Consider the following 18,475-nt stretch of genomic DNA (forward strand, 5'->3'; position numbering starts at 1 on the left):
AAGAATTTTTGATCCTCAGCTTCAAAGCAGTAACTAGGCAGTTTAGGAGGGAATTCATCAACAGATACTAACCACATTAATGCAAGCTAAACGTTACAGATGGCTATTATATTCCTATGAGAGTTTTTAGCATTTAGCGCACGCTAATTGTGAGAGCGCTTGCTAACGCGGTAGCACCTGTTGATGAATTCCCCCCTTAATGTCTAGGGCAAGCACACATATTTGCACCACTGTTCCTTCTTGTATTGGAGGTCTGATGTTAGAGAGGTCTGATATTACAGAGGCCTCTCATGAAACGAGAAACTAAAGGGCATTGAGAAATCAGTTTATTGTCCAGGAAAGGATGATAAAAGCTGCAATTGCTGCTACATGAAAATGGACAGTTTGACTTCAGTCCTGAATCTGACAAGTGAAGCAGGTAAATTAAAATGTAGTTGAGAGGGCAGTGAAAAGGGTTTTGCTTCTGAGCCTGTGCACAAACGGTAAATTGCTTCTATTCTGACTGGTAAGATTTTTGAGTAGAAGGACGACGTGCTACTAAGAGAACTGACTTTACAGGTTGAAAGAACGGAAGTTGAGTTAAGAGTGAGCTCTCAACTTCCGAGCTTTTAGGCTGAGACTGCGCAGATTGGGGTGAAGAAGTTGACCGTTCTGCTGAGATAGACGAGAAGGATGGGTCCCCAGTGGAATTGGAGGAACATCGAGAAGGTCCAGTAAGAGTGGATACCAGATATGTCTGGGCCAACGAGGGAAATATGACCCCAGACTATAAAACATTCAGAAAAGAAATAAAGATTCTACTCTTCAAAAAATTCCTGCAAACAACTTAATACCGCTAGCTCCTTCCCACTTCTCAATACCTTCCTGATTCCCCAAAGCAACCTCATCTGCTCCGTATCTCCTCTAGAAATTACCAGATATCTTCATGTAATACCTTTTTTGTAATTCTTTTGTAATCTGTCTTGAACCGCAAGGCAATGGTGGAATAGAAATCTCTAATATAATGTATGACATGCGCCTTGTCTCTGAGAATTTTCTGAAGTACTCTGGAAATTAGAGAAAATGGGGGGAAAGCATACAGCAGATCGTTCCCCCAGTGAATGGAAAAAATATCTCTTGCCATGGCTTGAGGAGCCGGATGGAATGAACAAAATTGGTTGCACTGGGCATTGTCCTGGGATGCAAAAAGATCCATGTTAGGGTTTCCCTATTGTTGGAGCTTCTTTTTACAGCCTGCCGAATCTGTTGACTTTTTCTTATTATGCGGCTTCGGCGGCAAAATGCTTCCCCCCCACTTGCCCTGAGTCGGATATTTAAATCGACGCTTATTGCCTTACTGAATAAGATATGAAAAAAAGAACTACAGGCCTAGGGCAGAATCATTTTAAAATCGTAATGCTTTTCTTTCCTAATTGCTATTGGATGGCTCTACTTCCTCTGTGCATTTGTGAGAGTTTCCTGGCAAATAACCAAGGTTCCAAAGTGCTTCCTTCCCAGTATTTCCATGCCTAATCACGGGTCACAACCTATTAGACACGTTCTCAGTTCTCATCACATTTTTCACACTTAAATGAAAACATGCCAAAGAAAGGTACCACGTTTGTAAATGACCTCAAGTAGGGATCATGAGGGCATCATAAATAAGTAAGGCATTCATAGGCGTAAAAATCAATTTTGCTGGAGATGGTAAAGTGATGAGTAACGTCTGCCTTATGCGAGAAGGCATGACTGATTTAAAACAAAGGATCCTGCCATTTTGGAGTGGTTGCAGTTGCTGCTTTTGCTGCTCGCCAGCTTATAAATCCTTGCAAGAAGTCAAGGCATGAGCCTTGACAGCCCAAGCATCTGAAAGGATTGCATTGCTGTAGAAGAGCATTCTACCTGGGCAAACATTAATTTTCTGAGGAGCATGGCACTGCAGGATTTCATCAAGTGGCATCTGCTGTTCTTACTTGTCCTTCCCTTCTGCCTGTGTCAAGACGAACACATAGAGGTGAGGAGAAGATATTATAAACCTGTGGTCAAAGTAGTTCAAAGCCACCACCAGCTGACAGGCAATAGCAGCTCCAGCAGAGAAATGATAGGAGAACGGAGTCAACCCGTAAATAGGACTTTTGATGGTAACTCATCTTCTGATCAAAACTGGCTGATACCAGAAGTCCCTGTAGATGATGTAACAGAGACTACCTCAGACAGAGTCCAGGTACTCTGAACTAATCTTTGACAACTTCAAGAAAAAAAAATGTTAATGACTTTTTGTTTACAGATTATTAGTGAAAAGTATCAAAGGATAAGTTATTTCATGTCATTAGTAATTTACATAGCTAAATATGCATGGGTGAGTCTATACATCTAATACCACAGTATTAATAACAGCATAGCCATGCAGGGTAAAGATGGATTTTAACTTATTATTGTTCTAAATATACCAAATACAATTTTTTAAAAATAATATTCCATTTAAACTTGCCACACAAGTTCAGTGAGATATGTATGAATTCAGACTACAGATAAAAAGTACTATTACTTGAATCTATACAGGACTTTTCATTCAAACAGGATTCTACTATACTTTGTAAGTTAGCATTTCCAGAGATGTCAGAGTGAACTGCAAAGAAGGAGATTTACCACACCAAAGAGTGAGACAGAAGGTGGAAGAGTGAAATTTTTTTTCGGAAGCTATATCTGGAGTATAAATCTAGAAAAATTTAGGTTCCACACTGCTTTGTAAAAGAGAGAGAGAGAGAGAAAACAACCCCCCAGCTTTTCTTTGGTGCTTCTTAAAGGGTATAAACAGATAAAGCACTATGAGACCATTTTCAAAGGAATTAGTCCTTGTAACTGAATAGTTACCTGTACCAGTTATGCAGACTGAAAGTGCCCTCTGCATGCACTTGTAGGTATGGGGAAAAGGAATGGGGCAGGGGGAGATAAAGTATACAGGAAGATGTGCTCAGAATTCTTCCTATGGCTAGGCACCTTGCCTTTTCTTCTCTTAGGTTTGTCTCCTCATGACAGCTTCAGATGATATGGGCAGTCCGATTAGAGCAGCAAGCAGGTTCCTGGAGGAGCCGAGTAAGCGGTGTAGTGAACTATAGAGATGGAGACTCAGGCCCATATCTCACTCTAACTTAGAGAATGACACGGGGACAAATTTTTCCCCATCCCCGTGGGAACTCATTTTCCCTTCCCGTCCCTGGGAGTTAGTTTCCTGTCTCTGCCCCATTCCTGCAAGCTCCATCTTCATCTTCACAAGCCTCCAACACTTTAAAATCATAAGTGTTCAAGGCTTGTGCGGTTAAGGCAGATCTTACAGGAATGGAGCAAGGACAGCAACAGCAACAAAACTCATGGGGGATGGGATGGGGAAATTGAGTTCCTGCGGGGACAGGGACAAATTTGTCCCCGTGTCATTCTCTACTCTAACTGCTACATTTATGGTGGAATATGTGTTTTCCAAAATCCACCCAAATTCCACTGTACCTACATTTAGGTGATACCTGTAGGCATATGGCTATTGGAGTGGTGGTAGGTTTTGGAGGGCTTGTCATACAACACAAGTGGGTTATGGTGAGATGTATACCTGGGACTTTTTATGTGAAGTTCACTGAATTCCACCCTAGGGTGCCCCACTTCTCTGCTGGGATGTCTGTGTGGCCAGTCGACTACAAATGCTGGCCCCCCCGTACATCCCAATGACTTAGTTGGTGTGTTTTTATTTTGGATGTTGTTTTGCATTTTTTTTTTTTTTTTAACATTGTTCAAAAAGACAGACACATTGAGGACAAACACATTTGCGAAATGGCCATTTTCGAAACAAAAAGATGGATGTTTTCCTGTTTTGAAAATGGCCATATTCGCTACTGGATTTTTGTGTGTGTTCCGTGAAATGTCCAGACTCGGATTTGGATGTCATATTGAAAATGCCCCCCCCCCCCCCCCATTGCTTGTGGGGGGCTGTCCGCTGCTACTCAGTGGCACTTATCCAGTTAGTGCTGCTGAATATTATCAATAATTGCTAAATCCATAGCTGGCTATTTTGTAGGTGGCCTGGGGGTGGAGCCAGCACTACTGCGATTAAGTGGCCAGTATTCGGTACTTAACTGCCTAAGTTCTTTAAGGATGGAAATTAAAGAACTAAGGCCGGTATTGGACAGACCTGCACGGTCTGTGTCTCATATATGGTGATTTGGTATAGGATGGGCTGGGGTGGGCATCAATATGAACTCCACTAATATGAAACATGTGGATGTCACTGGCCAGACTTTACGGTAAATATCCTGCATACGGGATGGTTGGATAGGCTGGAGTGAGCTTGGACGGCAACTTCAGCATTTGGAACCTGGGACAGTGCCAGACTTTACAGTCTACGGCCCAGAAATATCAAAGAAGAGACAAGTTAATCTAATCATGTATTTTTAATGGGTATAACTTATGGGCAGACTGGATGCACCGTTCAGGCCTTTATCTGCCATCATTTACTATGTTAAGCAGACAAATCAGACCACATCGAACACAGTCTTATCTTTGTCCATTTTCACTTAGGTGGTTAAGGGCTCCTTTTACGAAGCCGCGTTAGAGGTTTAACGCGCTAATTTGCTGGCCGCACTAGCCGCTGCCGCTTCCTCTTGAGCAGGCGGTAGTTTTTCGGCTAACGCGCACTAAAAATGTACGTGCGAAAAAGCTGCTAACGCGGCTTCGTAAAAGGAGCCCTGAGTGCTGAATACTGCACTTAATTGGACAACGGATAGGCAGACACTGCCTGTGTGGTGTCAGGTCAAAAGCGCACCGGGACAAAGGCGCACGCAGACAACTGAGCGCAATGCAGAGATGTGCGCCAAAGAAAATGACTGTTTTAAAGGGCTTCGACGGGGGGCGTGGGGGGACTTTATACAGATCGCGCCGTGTTGTGGGGGCGTTGTGAGGGGTTTGGGGGTTGTAACCCCGCACATTTTACTGAAAACTTCACTTTTTCCCTAAAAAACAGGGAAACAGTTAAGTTTCCAGTATAATGAGGGCGGTTACAGCCCCCCAAACCCCCCCAATGCTGCCGCGATCTGTATTAAGTAAAGGGGGGGTTTCCCCAACAAAACCCACGTCAGAGCCCCTAAAAACACTATTTTTCTTCAGTGCGCGCTTCCGTCTTGTCCGTTGTCGGCGCGCGCCTTTGTCTTCGGCGGTTTTGTCTATGAACCGTGCAAAAAACAGTAATCAGACTCCTTCATCACAGTTCAAAGTTTGACATGTCACCCCCCACACACACACACACACACTTAAAGGTGAACACAATCTTCCAGTAACCTATAGAATTCCTTTCAAATACAATATTCTCTTTTAGTCCTCTAGTCTCCCTTTTTTGTACAATCTTCCAGTTCATTAATCTTCACTCTTCCCAGAAGCACTTACTGACTGTCCCTTTTTTTTAGACAAGTATTCCTAGATGTTCACAGAAACTCGTCTTTCTCAGCTATGGCTCCTATTTTATGCAATTCTCTTCCTCTTTACTGAAAGCTGTTTCTCAAAATTTAAAGCACAACTACAAGCCCATTACTTCTCTCTAGCCTTCGTTGCATAGCTTCCCTCACCTTATACATCTCATTCTTGAATTAAATCAACTCTCCTGCTAGTAGTAAGCTCTCCCAATATTTTTTATGCTCTTTTCCCTACCCATTGATCTTTGATATTATTTTTCCTTGTGTTCCAGTCATGTCTTGTTCATTGTTTTGTCAATTTTTTTTTAGTATGTCTCCGCATCCTGCACATTTTCCATTGCAAACCACTTAGGGTATTAACGTGCGGAATAGCACGTGATTCAATGCTGCACATGCTGAGCTGGCGTTAGTTCTAGCCGCGCAGCGTGGGGTTAGTATGCGCTAATCTGCTGCGTGCGCTAAAAATGCTAACGTACCTTAGTAAAAGGAGCCCTTAGATTTTAACTATATTTTATATTTGCAGTATATCAAATAAACTGAACTGAACTGGACATTGCCTGGCATTGAATATCTGGGCATAATACCAGAAATGGCCAACAACAACAAAATACTGACCCCCACAATTGAATATTTACCCTTATAAGCAACCAAGGATGACAATTTTTATACCTGTATCCAAATTCTGTTATGCTATAGAGTGATCTATTAAATAAATATTTGCCTCAGTGATTTTTATTCTAGTTGTCCAGTATTTCTTAAACTGTATGGATGAAAGGTCTTACATACATTCAAGTAATATTCCCATTATCACGGGTAGCTGACTAGATGACAGACAGACAAAGAGGGAGGTAAACATTGATCTTTATTTGCAATCTTCATATAATAAATACATATATATACACAATATAATCTTATTAACAACACATAATGGTTAACCACAAAATTAAACTACATAAAGCACACTGTATGCTTCTCAACATTCATTCCTACCAGAACACCTGGCCTTGGTCACACATGAAGAACATAGATAACCCCTATGCATATATAGGACCACAAACTAAAAGTACTAATATATACAAATGAAACTCTAAGATGCAAGACTCTGTATGCAGTACAAGCCCAGAGAAATAGAAACAAATGCATTTCTTCCTGAACAGTGCAAAATATAGACAGCAGATGTAGTCTTAAAACTGACACAATTCAATCACTAAATTGAAAATAAAATTATTTCCCTTACCTTTGTTGTCTGGTGATTTTGTTTTTCAAACTATCTTTTCCCAGTCTCTGCCTGCACTTCCTTCTGTCTGTGCTCTTAACTGTGTATCCAGGGCTACCTTATCCATTTGCTGTTTTTCTCTCCTTCATTTTCTGCCATACATTCATCTTTAGCATTAACTTATAACATTCAACTTTATTCCATTTTTCTGCTTTCTTCTCAAAATCTATCTACTTTTCCATGTCTTCCCTTCCCATCTATCCATGTATACCATCCAGTGGTGTACCAAGGGGGGGCTGGGGGGGGGCGGTCTGCCCCGGGTGCATGCCTTAGGGGGGATGCACAGTTGGCCAGGTCTGGGTCATCCAGTGTCGGTCCGCGCAGGGCCGGCAAGATTGCATTGGGGCCATCGGGAGAACAAATGCTGAATGGAAGTGGAGAAAGAGAACACATACTGGATGGAAGGAGGGATAAAGAAAAAGGACATATGCTGGATGGGGGAAGAAGATAGAGTTAGTGAGATAGTGGAGGGGTGAAGGAAAGGGGTGACATGCTGTGGGTAGACACAGTGAAAAGAGGGAAACTGATGATTAGAAACAAAGAAACATAGAAAATGATGGCAGAAAAGGGCCACGGCCCATCAAGTCTGCCCATTCTAATGATCCACTCCCATAACTTCTTCCCCTAAGAGATCCCACATGCCTATACCATTTTTTCTTAAAGTCTGGCACGCTGCTGGCCTCAACTACCTGCAGTGGAAGATCATTCCAGTGATCAACCACCCTTTCGGTGAAGAAATATTTCCTGGTGTTGCCATGAAATTTCCTGCCCCTGATTTTCAGCGGCCGTGGGTCCTTTAAAAAAAAAGATATTATCTTCCACCTCGATATGGCCCGTGATATATTTGAACGTCTCAATCATGTCTCCCCCTCTCTCTACGTTCCTCGAGTGAGTATAGCTGCAATTTACTCAGCCTTTCCTTATACAGGAGATCCTTGAGTCCTGAGACCAAGGATCTCCCATATGAGGAAAGGCTGAGTAGATTGCATAGTAAGAAAGAATTTAATTTAGACGGAGGCAGAAAATAAAGAAGGAAGACCAGAAAAGGAAAGGGAAGAGAGAGAGGAGAGAGAGATGCCAGAGAACGGGGAAGGAGACAGGGATATCAGATCTGAGCGGAGGAAATGAGAAGAGATAGATGCTAAAAACCACAAGGAGGAGGGAACGAGAGATGAAAAGAGAAAGATGCCAGTCCAAGAGGGAACAGAGGGAAGATGATGGATATCAGACCAAAGTGTGTGTGTGTGTGTGGGGGGGGGGGCTAGAGGAGAGATGGCAGGGGAAGACAGACAGTTTCATTCAGTGGATGGAATGGACAGATGCTGGATTGGAGAGACAGGGCAGACGCTGGAAGGAAAAGAGTGAAAAGAAGATAAAAGCAGAAATCAGAGACAACAAAAGGTAGAAAAAAAATCATTTTATTTCTATTTTGTCATTAGAATTGATCAGATTTGAAATATGTATCCTGCTAGAGATATAACTGGGGAGTGCAAAGCCCAGGCAGTGCTTCTTTAGCTAGATGGAAGGGGTAGAGAAAGAGGGCACATGATGGAAGGAGGGGATAAATAAAAGGAGGGCACATGATGGGGGAAAAAGGATTGAGTTAGGGAAATACTGGAGGGGGTGAGGGAAAGAGTGGTGAGCTGTAGGTAGACAGTAAAAAAGGAAATTGATGAGAGGGTAGAAATAACTTAATCTAGATGGATGCAGAAAATAAATTGAAAGGAAAATGAGGGAAGAAAGGGATTGCAGAAGAGAGGTGTGGGAGAGGGAGGAGAGGAGAGAGATGCCAGACCAATGGGGATGAAAGGAGAGATGGAAGGGGGAGGCATAGAAGGAATTTCCAGTTTCTGGAAGGGGCATAGAAGGAGAGAAGATGCCATATAGGGGCAGAGAGACGGCAGATAGTGGATGGAAGGAAGAGAGTAACAAGAAGATGAGGAAAGCAGAAACCAGAGAAGACAAAGGTAGAACAAAAATTTTCCATTTATTTATTGCTTTAGGAGACATGTGTCACTGTTTCTGTGGTGTTGCATTGTATGCAGAGTCCAGCTTCTTGCTGGTTCAATTTAACCTTTGTCTATGTATTTCTATTTCATCCCCCCTTTTACAAAACTGTGGAGCATTTTTTAGCGCATCAGAGCTGTTACCACCGTGGCTAAAATCCACACTAGTTTTGTAAAAGGGGGAAGGGTTAGTTTGTGATGGCATATTCCATACTAGGCGAAGGTGTTTTCTGTGTTCTGTGTGTTCGAAGGACATGGTTTTCTGTTAGGATTGACGGTGTAGGATTGATCTGTACTAGTCTGGCTTGTTTAGTTTTACAATGGGTGTATTGATGTACTGCTCACTGCAGTATGTAAGATGCTGCCTTTTCCTAGGTACTCGTGTGTGACGTGTGGCTTGTTACTAAAAATCATATTTTTCCTACAGATGGGGGGGGATGTCAATAAATGATGGGCCCCGGGTGTCACATATGCTAGGTACGCCATTGGTACCATCTCCTCCTTCTTTCTTTTTCCCTATGCCCATCTATCCATAAGAAGCATTTCTTCTATCTTTCTTCCCTGCCACACCCATTGCTGTGCACCATCTCTTCCCTCTGTCTCCCCTTCCCCTCCATCTCTGTGTACCATCACATCCCTCTCCCATGGTCACACAACTCTGTCTTCCCCCTTCCCCCCTCATATGGTCTGGCATCTTTCTCCTCTCCTTCCCATAGCCTGGAATCTCTCTCTCCTTCCATGGTCTGGCATCTCTCTCTCCTTCCCTCCCCCTTCCTGAGGTCTAACATCTCTCTCCTTCTCTCCTTTCCTTTCTGCAGTCTGGTATCTCTCCTTCCTGCAGTCTGGCTTCTTTCTTTCCCCTCCTTCCCTTCATTCCGTTGTCTGGCATCTTTCTCTCTCCCCTTCTCATTCTAGTGGTCTGACATCTTTCTCTTCCCTCCTTCTATCACCCTTCTCTGGAATCTGACATCTCTCCCTTCTTTGAGTCATTTCTCCTCCCTCCCAGTGTAACATTGCTCCTTCCCTCCTCTCCACCACTATCATGTCCAACAATTCTCCCTCTTCCCCATGTATGCCATCTCTATTTCCTTCCCACTCCACACACCTATGTCCAAGAATTTTCTTTTTCTCTTCTCTCACATACCAGCAGCATCTCTCTTTCCCTCCCTTCCTAACCCCCAGCCCATGCAGCCTATATCCTTCCCAATCCCCTCCCAGCCCATGCAGCATCTGTCCTTCTTGCTTTTCCAACCCCTCTTCCCCTGCAGCCTGTGCAGCACATCCTTCTCTCAATTCCATCCCCAGCCCTCCCTTCTCAGCTGGATCCTACGGTACAACCTGTCCCCAGTTCCCTATTCCCCCACCTACCACCTCACCACCGTTGAAATTTAAAATCTTCGGGCAGCCGATGGTGCAACGAAGCCAGCCTCCCACCATCAGCCTGCCCCGGAAGTGTTCTTTCTGCTGTATTTCCTCTTCCCATGTAGGCACTTCTGCGGAAGGCCAACGGTGGGATGCTGGCTTTGTTGCGCCGTCGCCTGCCTGAAGATTTTAGGTGGGTAAGTTAGGACTCAAGGAGGTTCCTGGAGAGAGTTTCACTACAGTGTAGTGTCAGGTGCACAGTCACCGCAGGCCACATTAAATGGCCAGGCAGGCCTTGTGTTTGACATGTGTACCATAGACCCTTCTTCCAGCTGCTGCTTGTCCTGGAGAGTTTTTAAGAGAAGTTGTTCCTGCACTACTCTGCTTAGCTTGTGTGTGCTGGGCTTAGGTTTGGGTGTAGCCCTGGAAAACTTATCTGAGAGGGAAGCTGGCTTCAGCTCCCTCTGGCTCCCCTTGTGGCCACCCAGGAGATTTTCCTGCCCTCTAACTATAGGGACCTGCCTGGGTTCTGCCTTGGGATAGACAGCTCTGAATGAACTAGCCTTACACCTATTGTGTGCCTGCCCTTTTCTGCTAGCATGAAGCACTGTTGCTTGTTCTCTCTGGGTGACAGGTCGCACTTTATGGTCTGAATTGTCACAATATGGCACGACTATAAAATCATCAGTCCCGTGTTTGATAGTCTAGATCAGTATTTCCCAAGTCGGTCCTGGAATACCTCTTTGCTAGTTAGGTTTTCAGGATATCAACAATGAATATAAGCAAATCTCTGATGTTTGCCCTCTGAAAATTGCATTTGCAAATTTTGCATGTACTCAATTTGTGTGTGCAATTTAATTGAATAACTACTGCTACTAGTATTTATCACTTTTATAGCGCTGAAAGGTGTATGCAGCATTGGGCATTTAACAATCAATAGATGGTCCCTGCTCAGAAGAGCTTACAACCTAATTTGGACAGACAGGACATCTCAGGCTTGGGGAGTTTCTGGCAGAAGAAAGATATGATGGGTAAAGTTAACTGACAGTTAGAGGGAGTTAAGAGTTGAAAGCAGTTTGAAAAAAGTGGGCTTTTAGCTTGGATTTGAATACTGCTGTTCCAGGCATATGGTGCAGCAAGAAAGAAGGGATGGCATCTGGAGTTGGCGGTGGAGGAGAAGGGTACAGATAAGAGGGACTTGCCCGACAAATGGATTTATTGGGGGGGGAGCATAGGGGGAGATAAGTGAGGAGAGCTATTGAGGGGCTACAGAGTGAATGCACTTCAGTAAGAGGAATTTGAACTGTAACAGGCTAATTAGTGCCATTAATTGGCATTTTAATGAGCAATTATTGGTGCTAATTAGAATTAATTACAAGTTATGCACATAAATTAAGTGTGGGATCTGTACCTATATTTTACACTTGAGTCAAAAAAGGAAATGGGTGGGTCATAGGTAGATCGAGGCGTTCCTTTAAGTTACACAAGTATGGCATAAGTGCATCTGCGCCTACACTTACCCCCCTCTTCTATGAAACCGCGCTAGCAGTTTCTAGCACGGGGAGCTGCGTTGAATGGCCCATGCTGCTCCCGACGCTCATAGGAGTCGGTCCAGAGGAAGGCTACTAAAAGAGTGTGTGGTCTTCGTGATAAGGTGTATGGGGCAGATTTAAAGATCTCAATCTGTATACTCTGGAGGAAAGGCAGGAGAGAGGAAATATGATAGAGACGTTTAAATACCTACGTAATATAAATGTGCACGAGTCAAGTTTCTTTCATTTGAAAGGAAACTGCAATGAGAGGGCACAGGATGAAGTTAAGAGGTGATAGGCTACAGAGTAATCTGAGGGAATACTTTTTTACAGAAAGGGTGGTACATGCGTGGAATAGTCTACCGGAAGAGGTGGTGGAAACAGGGACTGTGTCTGAATTCAAGAGGGCCTTGGATAGGCACGTGGGATCTATCAGAGAGAGAAAGAGATAATGGTTACTGTGGATGGGCAAACTAGATGGGCCATTTGGCCTTTATCTGCCATCATGTTTCTATGTTTCTATTCTGCAAACCACCTGGATCAAGTATGCAACAGCAATCCTTTTAACCCCACACAATCCCCTAACCCCTCACAAAAAACCCGTCTAATCTCCTTAAACCCTTATACTCCACACAAAACCCCCTACCAACCCTAATTCAGATACTTTAACTCCAAAGGTCTGAGCCTCAACCCAACTTCAAGTGCCTAATCCATGCATCCTACCAGTCCTTCAGTTTCATGAACATGGCAATACACGCCACAGTCATTCATGGCAACATTAAATGCTGAACAAAATAAAAAGGCAGGCGAGATGTTCAGAGAGTCAACCAATGGGACCGTTTATTAATGAGAGTCTCAAAATCAAAGTCCCATAAACTGAAGACTAAGGTCCCAACTAGGATCCCAGTTTCGGCATCCTTGATTGCCTTCTTCAGAGGACAAACCAATAGCTAGAGCACGTTGGTAGAAATACCTCAGTGAAAGTCAAATGGCTTTAACGATTTGTGTTGACATATTCATAAACACTGCACAATGTTTATGAAGACGCCAACATGCTCTAGCTATTGGTTTGTCCCCTGAAGAAGGCACCCAATGATGCCGAACTGGGATCCTGGTTGGGACCTTAGTCTTCAGTTTTTTTGTGACTTTGATTTTGAGACTCTCATTAATACACAGTACCATTGGTTGAATCTCTGGACATCTCGCTTGCCTTTTTGTTTTGTTTGTCATATATTGAGGCAAGAACTCTTCACTTTTTTGTTTGGTTTAACATTAAATGCTGACAATATTAAATTCACTCTGCATACTTTTCTAATGTCTAGTAGACTTCAGCCAACCACTGCAATGCCCTTGCCACTTCATATGCGTACTTGTTTTGCTTAACTGACTGCATTACACAACTAACTGTACTATATATTGTATACGTATTGTTTTGTATTGTATAATTTATATTCTATATCTTAAAATCATTCTGTAAGTTCCCCGTGTCCTGCATGGGCTCTTTGCACTGTAAATTGCCTTGAACCTATATAGGCATAGTGCAATCCAATACATTAGATTAGATGTTATCAGCTATTTTATTCCTATGGACCCTGCTGCAGATAACTTGAGCTAATCTATGTGACGGTTCTGGGACACGACTGAAGCTTTAAGCAGGCAGCCACTTTTAAATCTCCCATGATTTTAAAAGTCCCATTCTTCAGATATATTTTAATTTTCAATTTTTGTTCATATGTGCCAGAGAACCAGTCAATGGCCAGGCTGCCTTGGCTAAACCCTTCTTCCACATCCTGTTAATTATGTTAAATATATCAGACTATGCAATATATCAGATCTATGCAATAAAAACATAAGAACATAAGAACTGCCATCTCCGGATCAGACCATTGGTCCATCAAGTTCGGCGATCCAGGCCCAGACAGGTGTACACCTGGCGTAATTTCAGTCACCCATATTCCTCTATGCCTCTCGTAAGGAGATGTGCATCTAGTTTGCTTTTAAATCCTAGAACAGTGGATTCTGCAATAACCTCCTCTGGGAGAGCATTCCAGGTGTCCACCACTCGTTGCATGAAGCAGAACTTCCTGATATTTGTCCTGGACTTGTCCCCCCTTAGCTTCAGTCCTTGTCCTCTTGTCCGTGTCACTTTGGACATTGTAAATAATTTTTTTTCCTGCTCTATTTTGTCGATATATCAGATCTATGCAATGAAACATGATTGTGAGCGTAGTGTTTGAGCAACCTGAATAAGCGGTATATAAACTTGAAACTTGAAACCTGCATTTCTACTTAAGGTACCTTCTGGAGGGCAAGAGCAAACAGATTGCAGTCACTGCTGCCGAGGGGATTTTGCATACCGAGGATACCAAGGACCACCTGGCCCTCCTGGCATGCCAGGTAAAAATGATGTTTAACACTAGTGATGGCATAACATGATTCCTTTCTTTAGTAGTCACCAGCATGGGTATGCAGTTTGAGTTTGGGAAGGGAAGGGCAGAGGGAGAATAGCAGTTCTGCATTCTGTATCTTGGCGCTATTCATTTATTCTTTTTCTTAAAAATTAGGAAATCATGGGAACAATGGAAATAATGGTGCAACAGGACAAGAAGGTCAGAGAGGTGAAAAGGGAGATAAAGGGGACCTGGGAACAAGAGGGGAACGTGGAAATCAGGGCCTGAAAGGAGAGAAGGGCCATCCAGGCATTCCACCAGAACTCCAGGTACACTGCCTGAACACATGAATAAAAATATTATTTACTGTGACTTTCTATGTAGAAAAAGTCATTACACTTCTTATGTATATAAATATTATTCCTGTAGATGTTTAATGTCTTAAATTCATTCATTAAGTCTGTGGCTTACCACTCTATTTATATTCAGTTCACTAGCATATTTCTAGAAAATTTGGCTGACATGTCTTATAAGGAAATTAAAACTTGTTTTCAGAATTTATTAACATTTTGATTAAGAAAAGGGTAATAGAAACTGAGGCTCCAATGGCTGCTTGAAAACAGAACTGCTTGGTGCTCTTTCCAGAACACAACTGATCTTTGCATCCTTTCTTGAGATTTCCAACTTATATTAAAAAAGGTGTTTAAGGGCTGGTTCTGTCTAGGGTTACCACATAGCTCCAAAAAAAAGGAGGATGGATTGAGACATACGAGTTTTAATTCCATCGAAAGCAATGGAAGTAGAACTTGGATATCTCAATTTATTCTCCTTTCTGTCCAGTTTGTCCATCTGAAGGCATGATAAAATTCACAAAAAATTTCCAGTTCAATGTAAATTCTGAGGGGGGGGGGGGAAGGAGTACAGAACTGGATCATGAACTAAACACTAACACTAATGCACAAGCATGGTTTTCACACTTTGCCTCATTTTGTAGGGAGACATATTTATTCAAAATGGTGCATAATAGATGTGAGAACATTCACTGGAGTTTTGTTCCTAGCATCCCTCTCTCTCAAGTCCAGTAATAAAATTCATTAAAATAAACAAGTGCCGGAGTACTGGAAAGTTTTGAGTTTTGAGAAATGGGCTTGTTTTGGACGTTTTGATTTTCAAAAATCGCCAAAAAAGAAAGACGCCCTAACCATGACTCATTTTTGGGAAAAAAAAAAGAAAAAAGACATCTTGTGGTTTCAAAAACTGATGTTTTGCTGAACCAACTTTTGGATGTCCTTGCGGAACCGTCCAAAGTTGAACTTAGATGTCCTATCGAAAATGCCCCTCTAAGGGGTCCTTTTGCTAAGGCGCGCTAGTGTATTTTAGTGCGTGCTAAATGCTAACACGTCCATTATATCATATGGACGTGTTAGCATTTAGCACGTGCTAATTTTTAGCGTGCGCTAAGACGCACTAGTGCGCCTTAGTAAAAGGACCCCTAAGTGTGACTAAAGACCATGTATGACTAAGATGATGCATGTTTTTATTTTAACATTTTTTTTATTTCACTTATGACTAAGTAGATTAAAGGTAAAACAAACATATCAAGTAGTTCACAATTTTTTAACAATTTTATCAAATTTACCCCCCCTCCCCTTTACAAAGCCGTGCTAGCGGATGCTGCTGCAGTATATGCCCTGAAGCCTATTGGGATTTAAAGGGCTTTGGGGCCGTTGCCATGAGGCAGCAGCTTTGTAAAAGAGGGGGTTAGGATTGAAGGCATTGCTCCAGTACCGCAGATTGGAACAAGTTTGTGCTTGAAATGTTTGCCATATTTTGAAATAAACAGGTTTGGTGGCAATTTTATGGCCTCGTGGTCTGTCTTTTTCCAACTTAACATTACCATTCCGAAAACCAAAAAGTTCCAAAACCCGAAATATGCCTGGTCCGAAGGATTTTGGATAAAGGATCTTGTACCTGTACTAGCAGAGCAATGCAAATATGCATGCATAATTTAGGTTCAGCCACTTATGCCAGTCTTAGAGCTGGTGTAACTGCTTGCATCTAGATTGCTAAAAATGCTTCCAAATTATGGTATTCCATAATCTACATCTGTAATTGTGTGCCCCAGCCTCATAATGCCCAGACTCCACCAATTTGTAAACTTACCTTCAAACTACATGCCACTCCATTTAGGCATCGTATTAGGGAATAGCACATAGGCAGAATATTGGCATTTATGCATGTATATATCATTATTCTGGCAATTTTTATGCATTCTTGTGCTTAAATGCCTTCTTTATAGAATTAGCTCCTATGGGTGTAATTGTACGTATAAATCACACACTATAAGTACTAATGTAAAGTTGCAATGCTGAACCCACTTATTTAAGACTGTAGGATATATACCAATCTAAGACTTGTTTTTAGTCTATTTTTATTGTATGGACCTTCAGAATTCAACCAGGCACAAGCTACTTCTGGTTGTTTCTGTCTCCATCAGTCCACCTTTCTAAAGGCGTTAGCCATAAAGGAACAAAAGGATTTTTAAATTGAACTCTTTAACTCCAAGTGGTTTAAATGAAGACATCGAATGGCTCTCAATTATTTAATCAGAGCTTTTTAAACTCGGAGCATTCAGCCCTGTAACCGGTTTGAGCAGGGTTGCCTAGCAACTCGATTGAGCATTACGGTGTCCTGAAGTATCAGCTATACTGACGTCCCTAAGGAGGCAGGAAGCAGTACTAGAATTTGACGCTGTACGTGCTACATGATTGATTCAGTGAGGAATCAGCTGCATTTAAAAGCGGTAATTACAAACCGCGGCCATGTTTCTCGATGGCTAGTAGCTCCCGCAAATGGTAAGCGTTTCAATGTTTATGTGCTTGCTGTTTGATTTGCAATCTGAGTTAGATTACTAAATATAATAATTGCTGGACTACAAACTGATGATGAGGATCTAACCTTCAGTTATTTTTGACACAGATTTAGTTCCCCTCGACTCTGAAGAAAGTTTCCAATGAAACATGCATGTTGGGAGAGGTGGCTAGTGAAAGATAATGAAGAAATATTTTAAAAGCTATGTGATGGTTATTTAAATTATGAACTAATGAATGAGAGAAAAAATATTTAAAAACCCATAATGAATGCTATAAATATTCAATAAAAGGTGGACCAATGGAGATAGAAACAACCAGAAGTAGCTTGTGCCTGGTTGTATTCTGAAGGTCCATACAATAAAAATAGATAAAATAGACCAAAAACAAGGCTTAGATTGGTATATATCCTACAGTCTTAAATAAGTGGGTTCAGCATTGCAACTTTGCACTAGTACTTATAGTGTGTGACTGAGACTTGCTGTACTAGTTAGTTGAGGCTTTAACACTTAAGCAGTATCTGCAACAATTGTACGTATAAAGATATTTATGCACATAAAGTCATTTTTGCTGCTCAGACATCTTTGCACATATAAGTACTGCACCTACAAGATTGTGCGTAGGTGTTCCCAGGATCATGAGCAGAGATGCAAAGTATGTAATTTATAAAATATGCTGGTACACATCTACTCCTTCTTTGGAGAGGGCATACGTTTGTGCATCGGCATTTGCACACAGTTGGGGCTGATTCTAGGTGTCTATTATATAAAGACACGAGGCCTCTATGTTGTCTTTATAATATAGGATTAACATAGGCATCTTTTTGGACTTCTCAAATAGGCCCCTTTTATAAAATGACCCCTCTAATTTTCTCTTTTTCCTACAAAATGGCCAACAAGAGATTATTTGCCCACATACCATGATGGATCTCATCATAAGGAGTGTCCAGGAACAGTGAGCAAGTTGAGGCCCATAGACAGGATTGCCACTGGACGTATACTTCCCAGATTTAGGGGTGATCAGGTGTAATCTTCCACCTGGAGTAGCTGCCTTGTCTTCAAGTTGATCTCTGAAGAGCGGGCAGCTCTTGGGGCTTAGTTGCTCAAGACACAGTGGAGGAACCGGGACAGAAGACTGAGAGCAAATACACCAGGCGCTCATAGAGAAAACTCAATATTAGAGCAAGGCCAGATCCCAGCAAGGGGCCGATACTGGAGTAGAATCAGGATCATGAACACACAAGAATATAGCAAGGAGTCCAAACAGGAAACAACAGTAAGGGTACAGACCAAGCTCTGGCAATAGGCTAACCAAAGACTGGGTTTAAATATAAATTCAGCAGGAGTAAGCTATCCCTGAAGCAAATGTCAGTGACCAGATTGCCAGGTAAGATGTACACTACTGACCCTACTTGTAGAAGCTCAGAAGTTCATCTCACCAAGTTTTTAGCCATCTGTAGACTGGTAGTGGAATGTCACCATACTTGTGCATCTTTTATTCATCCTGTGGCATCATCAGATCTGAAATCTGAATAGATTTGCTCTTTCCTCGTACTAGAATAGCTTCAAGCGGAAGCTCTGTTGCTGTGGTTCGTAAACATGGAATCT

General features: G+C 42.2%; 1 protein-coding gene across 1 annotated transcript in view; it reads left to right on the forward strand.

Moving 5' to 3' along the window:
* Nucleotides 1-1,855: 1,855 nt before the first annotated feature.
* C1QTNF3 (C1q and TNF related 3) overlaps nt 1,856-18,475 on the forward strand; it is an 86,244-nt gene continuing 69,624 nt past the window's right edge. The window contains exons 1-3 of the mRNA XM_033929219.1: nt 1,856-2,203; nt 13,903-14,005; nt 14,173-14,327. Coding sequence (XP_033785110.1) covers nt 1,910-2,203; nt 13,903-14,005; nt 14,173-14,327 — 552 coding nt within the window. The 5' untranslated portion in view covers nt 1,856-1,909. The remainder of the gene's footprint in view (nt 2,204-13,902; nt 14,006-14,172; nt 14,328-18,475) is intronic.

The sequence above is a fragment of the Geotrypetes seraphini genome, chromosome 1 (assembly GCF_902459505.1).
Source record: "Geotrypetes seraphini chromosome 1, aGeoSer1.1, whole genome shotgun sequence".
Taxonomy (NCBI): Eukaryota; Metazoa; Chordata; class Amphibia; order Gymnophiona; family Dermophiidae; genus Geotrypetes; species Geotrypetes seraphini.